We start from the raw sequence: 17,428 nt of genomic DNA, 5'->3' as shown, positions 1-17,428 counted from the left end.
CCCCCCGGTCCAGCGGTACAGCCCCGCACGGCGCCTGCCCGGCCCAGGGTGCGTCATACACGGGGTCCGGGGGAGAGCGAGGGCGCTAATCCCTGCCCTGGTGAGCCATGCTGCGGGGAGAGGAAGAGAGGCGGCCCCTGACCCAGCGCTGCCCGCCCCCTCACCTCAGCCGCGGGCTCTCGCGGAGCAACGGACTCGCTCGCTGGAACGTGAGGCGACGAGTGGCGCGAAGAGGACTCCAAAGTGGGCAGGCGAAGCCGCTGCGAGTAACCCCTCCTCCCTCCCGCTTGTTTCTATGGTGACGGACCCGTAAAGCGCGGCTGCGTCAGTGCCGTAAAGGCTCTTCTTGCGGCACTTCCGGCCGGCTGGGCCTAGGGCAGGCCTGGCCTACCCTAGTATTGGGTCTGGAGAAGGCGAGGAACCTCGTTCTCCCGCAACCATGGAGATGCCGCTGCCGCCCGATGGTGAGACTGGCCAGGGGGCTAGACTTGTCGCCACGGCCCCAGAGGCACTGGGGGTTCCTTCGCCGGGGGGCTGTGGCGGGGTTGGGGCCTGGTAGGAGTAGGGGAGAGCGGGGCTGTAACGCCCTTAGCACGGGGAACTGGGGAGGGTGTGCGGCCTCGCGGAGGCCCAGGGAATTGGGGTGGGGGGTGCATGGCCTCAGGGAGGGATGGGGGCCTGAGTAGGGCTGTGACGTTTTCCCCCTCCCCCCCCCAGACCAGGAGCTGCGGAACGTCATTGACAAGTTGGCGCAGTTTGTGGCGCGGAATGGGCCCGAGTTCGAGAAGATGACGATGGAGAAGCAGAAGGAGAATCCCAAGTTCTCGTTCCTGTTTGGGGGCGAGTTTTATGGCTACTACAAGTACAAACTGGCGCTGGAGCAGCAGCAATGTGAGTGTTGTTGCCGCCAAAGCCCTTGGCGGACAAGAACAAATGTATTTTAACCATCCGCTTTCAGAGAAGGGATTGATAAAGACTTCATAGCTGGACTAGACCCCAGCAGCCCTGATTCCCAGCCTCCTGATTCAACCACTCCCCTTGTATAGCTGGGAATAGACTCTAGGAGTCTTGACTCCCGCCCTCCACACTTCCAGTGAAGAATAGTGTATTTTAAGCTGCTTTGAAAGTAAGCTTTTGATTTTGGTGAAAAAATTGTGAATTTTATATATTATGTAGCTCAGCCCAGACTCTCTTGTCTAGTGTTTTGTCCTGACCCAGACAAAGCTTGGCTAGAATTTTTTTTTCTAATCTTTTTTTGTGGTTGGTGCTCAAGCAGTTGATTTAGTCTTGTGCATGCAGTCACTCGTACTTTTTATATTGTAATTGTAGAAAAATTAAGCCAGTCATTATGGAAAAGCTGATCTGGCATATTTTAATGGTATTCTTAGAATGTGAATGAGAACTAGGCATTTGCAACAGATCCAACTTGGGATGTCCGTAGTCCCATTGTTAAATACATGTTAAAAATCATGTTGAACTATAACATAATGGAGCTTCAGATTTTGGCTAAGTACCCAGGAGTGTGTGTCAGTTTAATTGATGGTTTTATATTATAAAATTATGTAAGAAAGAGGGTGAGTTTGGTTTCTGGAGTTAACAGGGTGCATAGATTGTTTAGGATATTGGTGTAAACAAACGGACCACTTCTTATGACTCTTACCGTGAATATATTTTTCTGGTAGTGCTGTGCAAACAGACTCAAGACATAGAGGCCACTGCACAGATCCAGCCATTGTCACAGCCCTCTCTTCCGCCAGCTGCAGCTATCCCAGCTCCTCAAGGTGCTCCCTCTGTAGAGGAACTTATCCAACAGAGCCAATGGAATCTCCAGCAGCAGGAGCAGCATCTCCTTGCTATGCGACAGGTAGGCTCAAGATCAAGTATTAGCTTTACATACATTGGACTGCCAGTGGCAGCAGTCCATTGTGTGCCCAAAAAGATTGGGATTGAAGGGAATCTTGAGCATCTTGCTTCTAGATAGTGGATAATTTAGGGTAGTGCATGGGAGGAGACATGACCCGGCATCACTTTGCATATAGTATCTCCTGCAGAACAGAAATGATAACCTGTTTAGAGCAGACACACATAACCTTTGTTCAACCAAGGACCACATTTGTAACTTACTAGGAGAGTGAAGGCTACACTCATCTTGCATAAAATTGAACAGGTTGCAGCTGTGACTTGCAGAGGCTTTAAGCGTGCAGCGATCCATTTTTTATCTGAACGGTGGTTTCTTGGATCAGGGTGAAACATTGCATGCTGGAAACAGTGGTTTTCATGGGCCACAGGATAGTATTAAATATGTGTTGCATCACATTGTAGAGTTCTCTGGGTGTGGACCTGGATTATGTGCTGAGTTTTAGTTCTTTGAGGTCCTTGCTTGGTTTCTGCTAGATACTGACAGATACAGGATTTGTCATAGGGAAGCAGGTAGACAAGGGGTTAGTGACAGCCAGCTGAAACATAGCTGTGCCTGTGTCAGTAGGAGTAGAGAATCTTGGTCTCTGTAGAGGGCTTCCTATGACTAGCAGCACCTCAGACTTATTTGCTGAGTTTTGTATCAAAAGGATATTGCCTATACTAAAACAGTCTTTTTTAGGAACAAGTTACATCAGCGGTAGCCCTTGCAGTTGAACAACAAATGCAGAAAGTCTTGGAGGAAACCCAGCTAGACATGAATGAATTTGATAACTTGCTGCAGCCGATAATTGACACATGTACAAAAGATGCAATCTCAGTAAGTAAATGTCTCAGCTCACCCATATGTTCTGTTCCTGCCTTTGCAGGTAATATACTTGTGTGTGTAACATGTGCAGTGACATGCAGTTTTAGGAGGGTGTGATTGCATGTAAATAGATCAGACAGGTGCTGTTCCAGCTGTGAATGTCATCCTCTCTGTTAGTTGCGAGTGATTCCATATGTTTCCTGTCTGCTTATGAACAACTCATCAGAGTTTGTTGACTGCTGTTCAGTACATGAAGGCAGTTCACAGTCAGGAGCGAGTGGGACTCTGCTTGGGGTGTTGGTGCAAGAGATGGGGGCTGAACCACCCTACACAGGGAGACTAGATCAGTTCCCAATTCACAGTACCATTGGGGCAGCTCATTTATAACTCTAATGGTTTGGAAGTCTGATAAAGATCTCCACAGAGGGAAGAGAGAAGCCAAAAGTAACAAATCATTTGGTCTTAGTCAGTGAGCAAAAGCAAAATGGGATGGACAAAGCCCAAAAAGTTGGGTGAGAGGAATTAAGTCTGCTGGACAAAATTCAGTGACCAACATCTTCTTAACCCAAAACAGCTGTTAAATGTCATTGCTAGTCTGAACATGGTTTGTGACCTCTAATTGTATTGTATACAGTTTTAGTTAGCTGCTTCTTTGCTTAGTTGTACAGTATACTCAATAACAGCTGTTACATGGGAATTCCCTTCCTTGTAGTTACTTGCAGACTAGTGATCTATTGCTTTATGAAATCCATGCAATGTGAACAAGTCAGATTAATTTAAAATATTTTAAATTGGTTTTCAAAGGCTGGCAAAAACTGGATGTTTAGTAATGCAAAGTCTCCTCAACACTGTGAGCTGATGGCTGGACATCTGCGAAATCGCATAACGGCAGAAGGGGCACACTTTGAGCTTCGGTTACACTTAATCTATCTAATCAATGATGTATTGCATCACTGGTAAGGATTAAAATGCGTTCTTCAACTTGTTATTCCCATGAGTTTAATTCAGTGGTACTCAAACTTTTTTACTGGTGACCTCTTTCACATAGCAAGCCTCTGAGTGCAACCCGCCTTATAAATTAAAAACACGTTTTAATATATTTAACACCATTATAAATGCTGGAGGCAAAGTGGGGTTTGGGGTAGAGGCTATCAGAATGTAATAGCCTTGTGACCCCCTGAGGGGTCCCAACCCCCAGTTTGAGAACCCCTGGTTTAATTGATAGTCAGGGGTCTCCCTGCTAGAAAATTTGTACTTTGATTTGGCACAGGTTTTTTTATATTTTTAATCTACATATTCTCATCATGTTTAGTGACTGTAGCATGATGTGTATAATTGGTGCAAGCAAAGTGGTGATAGAGTAAGAACTGAATTAACTTTGTCATTGTTATACATTGTTTCCAGCTGACACTGTGTGGTTAAAAAATATAAAGTATCCTATTCATTATATACAAATGAGTTACTAACCATATATGTCTGTATTTGGATGAGACACGTGGGTGGGTATTGCAGCTCATGTAACATTATAGTAAAAGGCTGATACTTTTTTCCCCCCTTCCCTTTTATAGCCAGCGGAAGCAAGCACGAGATCTTCTGGCCGCTTTACAGAAGGTGGTTGTCCCTATATATTGTACTAGCTTTTTAGCTGTGGAAGAGGATAAGCAACAGAAAATTGCCAGAGTGAGTACCTGTTTTAGGTTAGCTTGAGCCTTATGTTTCTATTTTCAATGCTGGAGAAGCCCTTGTGACTAGTTTATAAAGATGTAGCTTACTGTACCCTAATTTTATTCTGTCACTGCTGTCATGCGCTTAACAGTATTTTTTTTTCCCCTGGGTTTATACAGCTCCTTCAGCTGTGGGAGAAAAATGGCTACTTTGATGAATCAATTATTCAGCAGTTACAGAGCCCGGCTCTTGGACTTGGCCAGTACCAGGTTAGCCATGAGAGAAAGTTGGCCCCTCTTTATAATTGCATAATAGATTGCGGACATATTTTAAGTGCTGAATGCAGTAACTCCTCTTTTGTGAGATGTAAATAGTAGCTGTCTCTTTGTTATAAACTTATATTCTGCCGGAGTACAAAAATAATGTAATACATTGTTCTAAAGTTAAATACTGGGGGCCATTTAAAATATAGCATATAATTATACTGTTCTGATTAGGCCTAGTTTCTTCATCCCTTCACCCCATCAGCTTCCTCATCTCTGGCCCTGATTCTGCTCTCTTGGCGTGTCTGTTTGTCTTTACGCCCACCCTGGCTCTTTGCTTACTTCTTCCTCTTCTCATTTTCTTCTTTCTCTGGCTATTGTTAAAGTTTTTTATAGTACCGTATGCATCTGTGGTTAACCCTTTCAGTCACCCAAAATGAATGCTGCTAATTGCCAGCTTTTAAATAAGGTAAAGGGAAATACAGGAGGGATTTTCCATATAGCATCTAGTAAATCGTAATGAGGGTTTGTCCTCTGAGTAGCTTCAATCTCTGAATCCCTCTAGGAAGAGGTGGATTCATTATCTGGGGAAGCTTGTATGAGCAGGGATGGTGTCTATTATGGCTGCACAGTAACTTCTTGAAAATGCTGATCTTAATTTGTGTCTCGTCCCGTCAGGCAACTTTGATCACAGAATATGCATCAGTAGTGCAGCCTGTGCAAGTGGCCTTCCAGCAGCAGATACAAAACTTGAAAACACAACATGAAGAGTTTGTCAATAGTTTAACACAGCAGCCACAGCAGCAGCAACAAATACAAATACCACCACTGGAGAGTGAGGTAAAATCGACACCCCCGGCTCCGGCTCCGACACCTGCTGCAGCACCGCCTGCTGCTCCAGTCAGTCAAGCAGGTATGGTTGCGTTCTCAGGACTTGTGTGTTACAGGCTAATGACTGGCAGCTCTCCTGAGAGTTTACCACTGGTCTTGATAATGGGCTGCTACACCTCTACCCCGATATAACGCTGTCCTCGGGAGCCAAAAAAAAATATTACCGCGTTATAAGTGAAACCGCGTTATATCGAACTTGCTTTGATCCACCAGAGTGCGCACCCCCCCCTCTTCCCCCCCCCCCCGGAGCGCTGCTTTACCACGTTATATCCGAATTCGTGTTATATCGGGTCGCGTTATATCGGGGTAGAGGTGTATTTAGACTGACTTGCCCATCCACTTATAAGTTGTTTGGGCAAATACTGTCTGTTTTTGTTTTTACGGTGCTTAACATCACAGGGCTCATTCTGGTTGTGGCTTTTAGGCACTACTGCAATATAAAATTTGAATAACTTTTTTTTTTAATTAGGCTGAATACCTTATTATTGACCTGAAGCGATTTTCTCCATCTTCTTTAGTCTTGTGGTGTTATGTCATTCTATAACTAAAACCATTTCTATTCAGGAGTTTACAGTGTGGCTGTAAAAATGTTCATGGGGCTGTACTTGGTAGTATGTGATTCTTGTTTGTCTTTTGTCAAATGTGCAGCCTGATTCTTCTTAGAGGAGCTGGGCATTCACAAATACCATTAAATGCATTGAAGTTGCAGGCGTTCAGCACCTTTGAAAATAAGGACACGTACATTAGGATGCTGAAGCGCCTACTTAAAGACCTAACTTTAGGAACACAGGTTTTACATTTTTAACCTCAGAATTTTGCCAAAGTAAAGCATATCAAATAAGACCTTTTTAAAAGGATACAGTTAACTTGAATTGCATTTATTTGAATATTTTGACCAGTTTTGAGCAAAACCTAAGATCACTATAACTGAAAGATATTGGAGAAAACTGTTTTTAAAGCTTGTTTCCCCTGTGCATTTGACAGCACTATGTGTATAGAGAGAACTGTTTGTTTAAAAAACAACAACAGAGAAAGATGGAAAAAAAATTGGTAAGGGTCTCGGGGGTGGACATAGGGCCTGAAATTCCTTTATTAAAAAGGATTAGATTTGAAGTTGGTGTCACTTTAAAACTGTTTTGAGATACTGAAGTTGTTACACATGTGGTAAGTGCTTTCAACTGTATTGAAATTAAGAAACCAATAATTGGAGGACCTGGGCCCAGGGGACAAATTTTTCTGTTAGGGTAATTCCAGAACACTGGCAAGTAGGTCAAGTTGAGATCAGACCGGTCATTGGAAAATTTTTATTAAATTCTTCTTGCTGTAGGGAATTGGGGACTAGGTGATTCTGGAGTTTTTTGCTTCCTGCTCCCTTATTTAGGATCCTAATTAGTAGGGATTGAGCAGGCTCTTGGTCTAGAACATGGTGGCTGTTTTGAGCAAGGGGAAGATTTAGGGGGACTGAAGGAGGAAAAAATAATAATCAAATTGTTTTATAACAGAGGAACTTCCAGTACTATATGAAGTATTAATTGTCTCTTCAGAAACTGGTATAAATTTAAATAGGAAACTGAATGATGTGGTTTAAGTTGAGGTCAGGAGACTCCCACAGAATTCTCATTGAACCCAGTGGAATTGAAATGGACTAGGTTTGTAGAGCAAACCAATGTTTGGAAGTAGTCACGTGCAACAAAGGGCAGTTCTTACAAGAGTCTCCAATTTATTTCAGATGATGGCAAATCTCAACTTCCTCTGGCTGGTTCTGCAGAGTATGATGCAACAGGGGCTGGGGTGCAAGATCCTGCAGCTGCTGGACCGCGTGGCCCTGGGCCTCATGATCAGATTCCTCCAAATAAACCACCCTGGTTTGACCAGCCTCATCCTGTTGCACCTTGGGGTCAACAACAGGTATCAAACATGTAAATGTAGCTATGGTAAAGCACTGGGGAGTCCAATAATTGTCAGATTGTAAAAATCATCACACAAGTAGGACCTTGGTGAAAAGCTGGAAATGTTAAAGTCCAGATTTTAAAATATCTGGAGTTTTCTTAGTCAAAAGAAAGCGAAATAGCAAATCATTAATCATATTTCACAGTTGTCCTTCTACTGCTTTTCCTTTATGAGCACGCTGGGGCTCCCTCTGGGGCACAAAGCTGTTTGGGCCATTACTCTTTTGTTGTGTTAAGGACAGAAATCCTGGTGTAGATATGCTGATCAATGACAGATCTTTTCTTACAGTTAATGACAGGATTGAGAAGAACAGTTTAGCTTTTCCTCCAAAATTCTCCTTTTCAGTTTGTCCTAACTTTTGCTTGCAAAGCAGACTCTGTACACAGATGTTTGTTTCCCCCTCCTCTGTGCACATGTAGCACTCTAGGTAATAATTTAGAAATAGACTGTTTTTATTACATTCTTCATTTTTATAGCCTTATGACCAACCTCCTTACCCTCACCACCAGGGACCTCCACACTGTCCTCCATGGAATAACAACCATGAAGGAATGTGGAATGAACAGAGAGACTCAGGATGGAATAACCAGCGGGAGACCCCTTGGAATAACCAGCCAGATCCTTCTTGGAACAACCAATTTGAAGCACCATGGAACAACCAGCACGAGCAGCCTCCATGGGGAGGGGGCCAAAGGGAACCTCCATTTCGAATGCAGCGGCCACCTCACTTCAGAGGCCCGTTCCCTCCACATCAGCAACATCCCCAGTTCAATCAGCCCCCACATCCACATAATTTCAACCGCTTCCCACCTCGCTTCATGCAGGATGACTTCCCACCTCGCCATCCCTTTGAAAGGCCGCCTTATCCTCATCGTTTTGACTACCCCCAAGGGGACTTTCCTCAAGGTAAAGTGGGTACTGAGGATGCTGATGCTGATTGTTGTTTTAAAATTAATTACATCCTTGTGATGAGAGCTCAACATCAAAGGAATGGGGTAGCCCTTCCTGGAAAGCTCGCACCCCTCACCACCTGCTGCTATACACCTTAGTTTTAGAGTTGTAGATTTCCAAAGCCAGAAGGAACAACAAGGAGTCCTTGTGGCACCTTAGAGACTAACAAATTTATTTGGGCATAAGCTTTCGTGGGCTAGAACCCACTTCATCAGATGCATGGAGTGGAAAATACAGGAGCAGGTATAAATACATGAAAAGATGTGAGTTGCCTTACCAAGTGTAAGATCAGTCTAACGACAATTCAGTTGACAGCAGGATAGACTTGCAAGGGTCCACTGTGATCATCTAGTCTGACCACCTACATAACTCAGGATTGCCTTGAATTAACGCTTGCTTCAAGTCAAATTGCTGTGATTGAATGAGAGCATATCTTTTAGAAAAACATTCATTGTTGATTTAAAAACTTCCAGTGATTGAGAATTCACCACAATGCTAAAATTTCTTTGAAATGTATTGGATGGAGCCAACATCATGTGTGAGTAGGGAGAGTAGCCCAAGCAATAGGAGAGAATAGAGAGCTAAACCCAGACAAGTTGCTCCATCTTCTGGATTTTAGCAGGGAACTGGAGAGACTTTTCTTATTAAATGTAAACAGGGGAGAGAGCCTGGATATGGTAGACACACATTTTTTTACTTCATGTTTAATAGTATTCTGCTTCTAATGAAAGTGAGAGACTACCAGCACTGGCTAGAGTTGGGTTAGTCATAGTGCAGGCTTCTCCCTCCTGCGTCTGTCTGTCTGCTCATTTTTGCCCTGCAGCATCCTCTTCTGTTCCAGGCTGGATCTCCCATGCAGCACTGTCAGCGTATTTCACAATGGCCCAGTTGTGTGCTGTATCAATCCTGGTACACACAGCCAGTATTTTTGCCCACTAGGGGTCATGCTGAGATCATTCATTGCCTTATTTTAACAGAAACATTTTCTCTCCTACCTTTCGGAATGCCCTTCTAACAAAGCACTTGCATGTCATGTCCTTCTGTGAAACCACTCCCATCTGTTTGTCTATGCATGTTGATAGAACTTGCAAGTCTACTGCTTTGGAGATGGACTGCAATTGTATTTTGAGTCTTTAGAAGTATATCACATGGGTGCCTCCTTTGTTGAATGCAAGGTAAATTGGTTTTGAGAATAGAAACTTTAATTGTAGCACTTTCCAAACTCAAGGTACCACAAAGCAACAGGGGCTTAGTTTTTGAAATTTGCTATTGAAGATGTGGGTGGATGTTATGCTAGGGAGGGAGAGAGACTGTAGGTGCTTCATGAGCACAGACCTGTACCCAGTGCCTTCTCTTCCCTGTAGTGGTTAATGAGCTTTCCTTGTAGTAGGATATTTTTTTCTCTTAGAATAAATGTATGTGGTTGGAGGCGTCTCAATTAGTTGTCCTCCTTCCTGTCTTCCCCTCTCTAAAACCAAATAAGGCTTTCTTGTCCTTCTCTGCAGAAATTGGACCACCTCATCATCATCCTGGGCATAGATTGCCTCATCCTGGAATTGGTGAGCATCCTCCTTGGGGTGGGCCACAGCACCCTGATTTTGGGCCTCCTCCACATGGATTTAATGGGCAGCCTCCTCACATGCGGAGACAAGGCCCCCCTCACGTAAACCATGATGATCCCAGCCTGGTGCCAAATGTCCCCTACTTTGATCTTCCTGCTGGACTTATGGCTCCACTTGTGAAAGTAAGTTGCTGAAATGGAAGCTGAGCAGAAGGGTTAAAAGATCAAACTCCCATAATCAATTTTAGGGATAGTTTAAAATTAATGAGTTATTTATTACTTCAAAGTAGTGTGCTTTCCACATCGTACCCATCAATCAGGATTGGCACAGGGGACATTTTAGAAAAGCAGCTAGCTAGACTATGAAGACAGAAGATACTTGTCAAAATGTTAAGTCCCATCGATTTTAAATTTTACCCATAATTTTAAAATCAGTAGCACATAGTGATTTATAGTAGTGTGGAGAGAGTCCCAGTTGCTGGCCAGCCATGTTTGTTAGCTGGTCTTAAACTCTTTTCTGTGAAGACTTTTGTAATTCTGATCTAATACAAGTGAACAAAACACCAGAAAATAGACTGTAGGGAATATATTGGCTGCTGTGGGATGGGTTAAATTGGTATAATTTATATAGTATTCTAGATGAATTAATAGGTCTATTCTGTGTCTAAATTCTGTTATTCCCAGTGCTCATCACTGTTTCCCAAGTCTTGTGCCAGAAGCTTGGATATCATGGGGCTGTATAGACTACAACTACATCTTATACACCTAGGAATCCCAGTTAACTTTCTGCCAAGTTTAATGCTGCAAATGTCACTAGAGTTTTGTTTTATACTAGATGACCCAGTGCTTGTTTGTGGTACCTGCCAAAGCCTTATTTTTAGACCATTTTAAACTCAGTAATGAAGTTCAAGGTCTCTAAGCAGTTAGACTTTCTAGGCATATTTATCTCTTTAGGTAGTCACCCCGTGACTTGAAAGCCATCTGTTTTGTTTCTGACAGCTTGAAGATCATGAATATAAGCCTTTGGATCCTAAAGATATACGTCTTCCACCTCCAATGCCCCCGAGTGAGAGATTGTTGGCTGCAGTTGAAGCATTTTATAGTCCACCATCTCATGACAGGCCTAGAAACAGGTAAGAATGCTAGCAATATGGTAAGGAAAATGCCGTGCCCTGAGAAGCTCTCAGGGCCTTTAACTTGGTTCTGCTAATGCTGAAATAAGTACTCGAAGTTACATTTTGAACTTCATCCACTCCAGTGTGATGTCTGGTCTCTTACTGAGAGCACATGAGACCGCTTTCCCCAAGCCTCCTATTTTCTAAAAATCCTGAACTCATCTATTTGACAAAAGTGAGCTCTTCCCATATATAAATTCTGTGTGTGGTTGATATCTTGCAGTGAAGGCTGGGAGCAGAATGGGCTGTACGAGTTCTTCAGAGCTAAAATGAGAGCTAGACGGAGGAAAGGTCAGGAGAAGAGAAATAGGTAAGAGTTCCCTTGCAGTGCCTTCTGACATTTGCCATTCATTTAGACTGTGCTACTGCTGCCTTAAATAGACATATAGTGAAAATCTTGTTGACAATGTGCTGGGGCAATAATTATGTCTTAACTTTCTGGAGCTTGATTTATTTAACATATAGAAGACGGCATACTTGCCACCCTGGCAGGCTTTAGCTTCACTTGGTTGTCAGCAAAATTTCAGCATGTTTAAATTGTAGTTTAAAAGAAAATACATGTTTGCTTTTCATGCGGCTCACATGAATCTTACTCGGGTTTCTTGGTATTTTGTTATCCCTATGCAGTGGGCCATCTCGATCTCGCAGTAGGTCAAAAAGCAGAGGTCGCTCCTCCTCACGATCCAATTCAAGATCTTCAAAGTCATCTGGCTCCTATTCAAGATCCCGATCACGATCCTGCTCCCGATCACGATCCTATTCACGATCGCAGTCCAGGTAGGGTGAAGCAAGAGCTCATTAGGGATTATGGCTAGCTATATCGCCTAAAATGCTGGAGGTGTGCCAATATGATCCTTCACAACAGCCCTTTGGTGGTAGGGCAGTAAATATTCCCAATATTACTGATGAGGAAAATGAGAGAGTGGTGAAATGAGTTGTCCAAGGCAATGCAATGAGTTAGTGGCAGAGGTGTTAGTTGAACTCAGAAGTTCCTGACTCCTGACCCTGTTACTTTAGACCGTGCTCCCTTTGCATATTCAACAAATCTTTCGTAGGTTGAGAATGCATGGTTTTTTCTTCCAGAAAATGGAAGATTCTGAAACTTAGCTCTAGGTTTTTTGCTTTCTTCATGAAACCTTAATTAGTTTAAGGCACCAAAGGTCACAAGGTTTTGTTCAGGGAGATGAATATACAGAATGCACCACACTGGAAGCTGTGTACATGAAATGGTATATCAGCATTTCTGTCCATAAATTCTCCAGATCTTAGATACCTTTTTAAAAATACTATTTTATTAATGTCAGAGGTGAATTACACAAGCTAGGGAACCAATGAAAAGCTATATATTGCTATAATCCTGTGCAATAGAGAAAGGTAACTGACTTCACACACTCTTACTTTCCAGAAGCAGAAGCAGGTCCCACTCTTCCCGTAGTCGGTCACGGTCAAGGTCAAGATCAAGATCTAAATCTTATTCCCCGGGAAGGCGGCACCGGTCCCGATCTCGCAGTCCCACTCCTCCGTAAGACTTTCCATTGGATTGAGTTTGGTGATGTACTCTCTGAGCTTGCTGAGGTTGGCCTAGGACGTTTCTGATAGTTTCTGTATATTAAACACTTAATTGGGTAGAAAAGGGCAGGATTCTAAGCTGATCAAACCATAACTTGAACAAACTGCACAGTCATGTCATATATACATGGAGAGAGGATAAAATTACTTCGTAGTTCCTGGTGATGACTAAATCTTGTGTTTTAAAACATTGCATAAAAAAACCTTAGGTACATAACGTGGAAAGGAAAAGGAGTTCTCTGGCCATGTTTGCACTTTACTCTTGGGAAAACCTTGGTATCTGATATCCTTGATATCCGCTGTTGGGGTGGCAGAGATACATAGAATGTGCTGCAACAGGACTCCTTGTGTCTTGCCTTTCCAAAGGTTTGTCTGGCTAGTTATGTTGGTTATAGAAGTTTAAACAATACATATGCATAAAAAATAACTTATTTCACTGTGTTAAAACATATTGAATATGTTAACATTCTAATGCTAAATTATAACTTGTATTTTCTCTTAGCTCTGCTGCTGGTTTGGGCTCTAACTCTGGGCCTCCTATACCTGATTCAAGACTTGGAGAAGAAAATAAAGGGCATCAAATGTTAGTGAAAATGGGTAAGATTTATTGTCTTTGATTGAAACAATCATCCTGGTTCCTCCCCCAGATAGAACCTTTCACAAAGCAGAGAGGGGGGAAAAAATCAGCCTTCTGACTTTAGGACACTGTGTGTTTTACACCTTACTCCAGAAGGTCCTTGCTCTCCAGGGTTTCACGTACTGTATGGGTGAGAGGCTATGATGTAATTTTTATGGTGATCCTTGGCTTGGACTCTTCTGCCTAAAGATAATTTAAGTCATGCTCCTAAAGAGTGTAGACTTCAGAGATAAAGCCATGTTGCATTCATAAATACGTGGGCCAAACTGGTTCTGATCCCCCTGTTAAAGTTGTGCACACATTCTGCTGTCTAGGATCAACTGTATTGGATAACTTCTCTAGATGACAAGCTTAATTGTCACATTAGAAAGGCAGCTACCACATTCAGACAACAGATAAATGTGAGATGACAGGAAACTAACACTGAACACCAAGACACGGGTCTACTAGATGTGTGTTCTGAGCAGACTGTTGTGTGGTGGCAAGACCTGGACCACTGACAGCAGGCGTCAGAGAAGGCTAAACACTTTCCACAGCCACTGTCTTTTTCCATATTCTAAATATCAAGTGTGAATCCAAAGTTCCTGACACTAAAGTACTTGAGAAAGCAAAATTGCCAAGTCTAATCACTAGTCTCAAACACAGACCTCTCGATTGGCTTAGTCACCTGCAACATGTGAAAAATGGATGCTCCAGGGCCCTATGCTGACCTAGGCTCAGGTTCAAGGTCATTTGCAAGAAGGACTTGAAAACTTTCAACATCAACACTGCAAGCTGGGAAGAAGCCGCTAGCAACAGGCCACACTTGGAGGGCTGTGCTGCATCAGGAAGTTGGAGGCTGAAGAGAAGTAGCTGAGAGAGAGGAAAGCAAAGAGAGCGAAGAGGAAAGACCAGCAGATCTGAAGTGCTAGCAGTCTACTGTCTTCATCTTCTGGCCCCATGTCTTAGGCCTGCATTGTTTGTGGAAAGACTTCAAGAATTAGACTTTTTAGCCACTCACAATGCTGCAGCATGATATACAGTAACTGAACTACTTTGGTGTTTACACCATTCTTTTGAGAGGGATGGCTGCCATATATATCTGTATAAAGCACCGAGGGCTAAATGCATTTCATACAGAATCATGTTGGGCCTCGAGGTCATCTAGTCCATCTCCACCATGCTGAGGTAGGACCAAGTATATCTAGACCAGTGGTTCCCAAACTTTAACAACCTGTGAACCCCTTTCACTAAAATGTCAAGTCTCGTGAACCCCCTCTTGAATATTTCCAGGGATTTTCTCCTGTACCTGAGTATAAATTATAAAAGCAGTGATCTTGGAAATATAAAATTTGTTTTTGTGACATGTTTATTACACTATGTATTATTCATTATTATTTATCATTACAGTATTTTTATTGCATTATGAAAATGGCAACACTCTTCCAAGATCTCACTTTTGTAGCTTGTATCACTTTGAATAAGCCTGTTATAAGACAAGGCTCCTATGTTTCATCAAGGAGTATCAGATGTGAAACAGCATGAAGGTATTTAAGAAGCCAACTCAGAGTTCCTCCTACACAAGCATTCAGGTCTTGAGCAGTCCAGGCAAACAACGCACGTTACAACAAAGCTTAAATTAGTTCTTCATAATAATTTTAAAAATACTAGCTGCCTATTTAATTGTAAAAACAGCAAAAAATATCCACCTCCCTTTTCATTTCTTATAAGGAGTCTTGAAGGTTAAGTCTCCTCAGTGTCCCATGCTGCCCAGGGTTCCTAGGGACAGCTCTGTCCGCCGTTAGGGAATTTTTCCCCGAGAACCCCCTGTAACATTTCGTGAACCCCCAGGGGTTCACGAACCCCGGTTTGGGAAACACTGATCTAGACCAACCCTGACAGGTGTTTTGTTTAACCTATTCTTAAAAACCTCCAATGGTGGAGATTTCACAACTTCCCTTAGTTAACCTATTCCAGCACTTAACTATCCTTACAGTTCGGAAGTTTTTCCTAATATCTAACTTAAATCTCCCTTGCTGTAAATTGCTTCTTGTCCTACCTTCAGTGGCCATGGAGAACAATTGTTCACTGTCCTCTTTATAACGGCCCTTTAATGTATTTCAAATGAAAACTGTTAATGCGTATGTGAATTGTGTGATGATAGGCCCATAGCACCCAAGGAACTCTGATAATAACTGGCACCCCCTGCAATCATTAGTGCCTGAGAAAAGGGATTGAGAGGTCATAATTTCCCCCTGCCTTTGCTAATAGTAAATGAAACCAGCCACTCATTTCATTGTCCACGTTATTTGTGGCCTTGGTTGCAAAAGGCTGAGACTGGTGCAGGTTGTTTTGGGGCTTCTGTTGTAAACTGTTGCATCTTACAGCCTTGTCAGAAACAGTATTAACATCACTGTTTTATTGCATCTCTTTAAGTACTTATATGGCCCCTATTGTCATAATTGATAGAGGCACTCGTACTAACAAATTTATCCTCACTCACCCCTTGTAAGGTAGAGAAGTACTATTAATAATCCCCATTTTACAGATGGGGAAGTGAGGCAGAGAAAGTAAGTGACGTGCTGAGGATCACAGAGGAAGCCTGGCAGAGCACAAGATTGAACCTAGAACTCCTGAATCCCAGGCTAACACCCTAACTGTTGGGACTAATCTTCCTTCTAACATATTAGCATGCCAAATCTTGCCATTTTGCTCTTGTCTGCTTCACGTGTGACAACTTTTTAGCTGGAAATATAGACCTCTCCTCCTGATTTTCTACTTTCCTCCACCCCAAACTGTCCTGCAGCAGACAGTTGTTCATCAGTCACTCATACAGGTTCTAAATTGTTTTTATGCAGACCTTCATAACCGTGCCAGCTTAAGGCAATACAGGGCCATAGGCACCTTGTTATACACCTCCACCCCCAGTCCCACTAACATGGTGAGTGGTAGTTGAAGGGGCCCTCATTCCCTTTCAGAGAAGCAGGGGGTATGCCATGGGCATGGCAGCAAGGGTACTCCCTACACTAGGTACTTTCTCCAGTAGACAAAATATATCTGCTTGGTTGAGTGGGAAGGTGGAGCCCATTGCACTCCTCCTCCTTGCACACACAGTGTCCTCTGTCAGGTGGTGTTGGTTCCTCCCATTCTCCGCAGAGCCGCAGGTCTTGAAATTAATACTCGAGATGAATGGGACAGTTCACCCTTCTCAGAGCTATTGTATCAGGCTGTATCAAGCTTCTTGTACACTATTTCTTCATTTTTGTTTCTTGTACAATTCACACTACTGAATTTAATAACAAGATGCTCTCCCATGTCTTTTTTATAGGATGGAGTGGATCTGGAGGACTGGGAGCCAAGGAACAAGGAATCCAAGACCCAATTAAAGGAGGGGATATCCGAGATAAATGGGATCAGTATAAAGGAGTAGGAGTTGCACTAGATGACCCATATGAAAACTACCGCAGAAATAAAAGTTATTCGTTTATTGCACGCATGAAGGCCAGAGATGACTGTAAGTGAATGTTGATGGACAATCTAAAAAGGTCCTGTGAACCCTTCGTAGTTAATATAATAGCTACTTTAGCCCACTTGGCAAGGGTTTCCCTAGACTATAAAATCCAATGGAGGTTGCATAGGGAATCAAAAGATTAAGAACATAAATTAGTTTTATAATTTTTATTATTCATTTTTAAATTTCTGGGTAAGTAAATGCTGCTCTCTGAATAACCCCAATACTTTTTTCCTTGGTAAGAGCTGTTGTCGCACTAATTACTCCTGGGGGCATTCTGCACCAAAAAATTAAAAATTATGCACACAATATTTTAAAATTCTGCACATTTTATTTGTCAAAATAACACTATATATAATCTCACCAGTTTCAATTATTTTGGTATTTATTTCAAAATGTGTCAGCAAGTATGTCTATAACAATACAGAGATGCACAAAAAAGGAGTAGAGAGTTAAAGAAACCCCTATAACATCCCAGTTCCTGTTTCTCTGCCTCCTTCCTCCCCTTCCCAGAGGCCAGCCGGGGGGCCAGATACCTGCCTCACCCCCCC

At 42.8% G+C, this 17,428-nt stretch overlaps 1 protein-coding gene across 3 annotated transcripts in view; it reads left to right on the top strand.

The window, feature by feature from the left end:
- Positions 1–350: 350 nt before the first annotated feature.
- Positions 351–17,428, top strand: part of CHERP (calcium homeostasis endoplasmic reticulum protein) — a 19,447-nt gene continuing 2,369 nt past the window's right edge. For 2 of the 3 annotated variants that reach the window (XM_026654896.1, XM_026654894.1), the window contains exons 1-17: positions 351–464; positions 718–891; positions 1,683–1,864; positions 2,600–2,737; positions 3,530–3,681; positions 4,294–4,405; positions 4,570–4,659; positions 5,332–5,566; positions 7,274–7,452; positions 8,004–8,400; positions 9,951–10,189; positions 11,006–11,139; positions 11,405–11,491; positions 11,809–11,958; positions 12,587–12,703; positions 13,253–13,347; positions 16,695–16,880. In XM_026654896.1, the coding sequence (XP_026510681.1) occupies positions 440–464; positions 718–891; positions 1,683–1,864; positions 2,600–2,737; positions 3,530–3,681; positions 4,294–4,405; positions 4,570–4,659; positions 5,332–5,566; positions 7,274–7,452; positions 8,004–8,400; positions 9,951–10,189; positions 11,006–11,139; positions 11,405–11,491; positions 11,809–11,958; positions 12,587–12,703; positions 13,253–13,347; positions 16,695–16,880 (2,692 nt within the window). In that variant the 5' untranslated portion in view covers positions 351–439. Of the gene's footprint in view, positions 465–717; positions 892–1,682; positions 1,865–2,599; positions 2,738–3,529; positions 3,682–4,293; positions 4,406–4,569; positions 4,660–5,331; positions 5,567–7,273; positions 7,453–8,003; positions 8,401–9,950; positions 10,190–11,005; positions 11,140–11,404; positions 11,492–11,808; positions 11,959–12,586; positions 12,704–13,252; positions 13,348–16,694; positions 16,889–17,428 lie in introns of those variants that run through there. The other variant, XM_026654895.1, reaches the window with a different exon arrangement.

This window comes from Terrapene carolina, unplaced genomic scaffold, assembly GCF_002925995.2.
Source record: "Terrapene carolina triunguis isolate 2854851 unplaced genomic scaffold, T_m_triunguis-2.0 Scaffold194, whole genome shotgun sequence".
NCBI classification, from domain to species: domain Eukaryota; kingdom Metazoa; phylum Chordata; order Testudines; family Emydidae; genus Terrapene; species Terrapene triunguis.
Note: the sequence above shows the minus strand (reverse complement) of the source record. Positions and strands in the feature narration are given on the sequence as shown.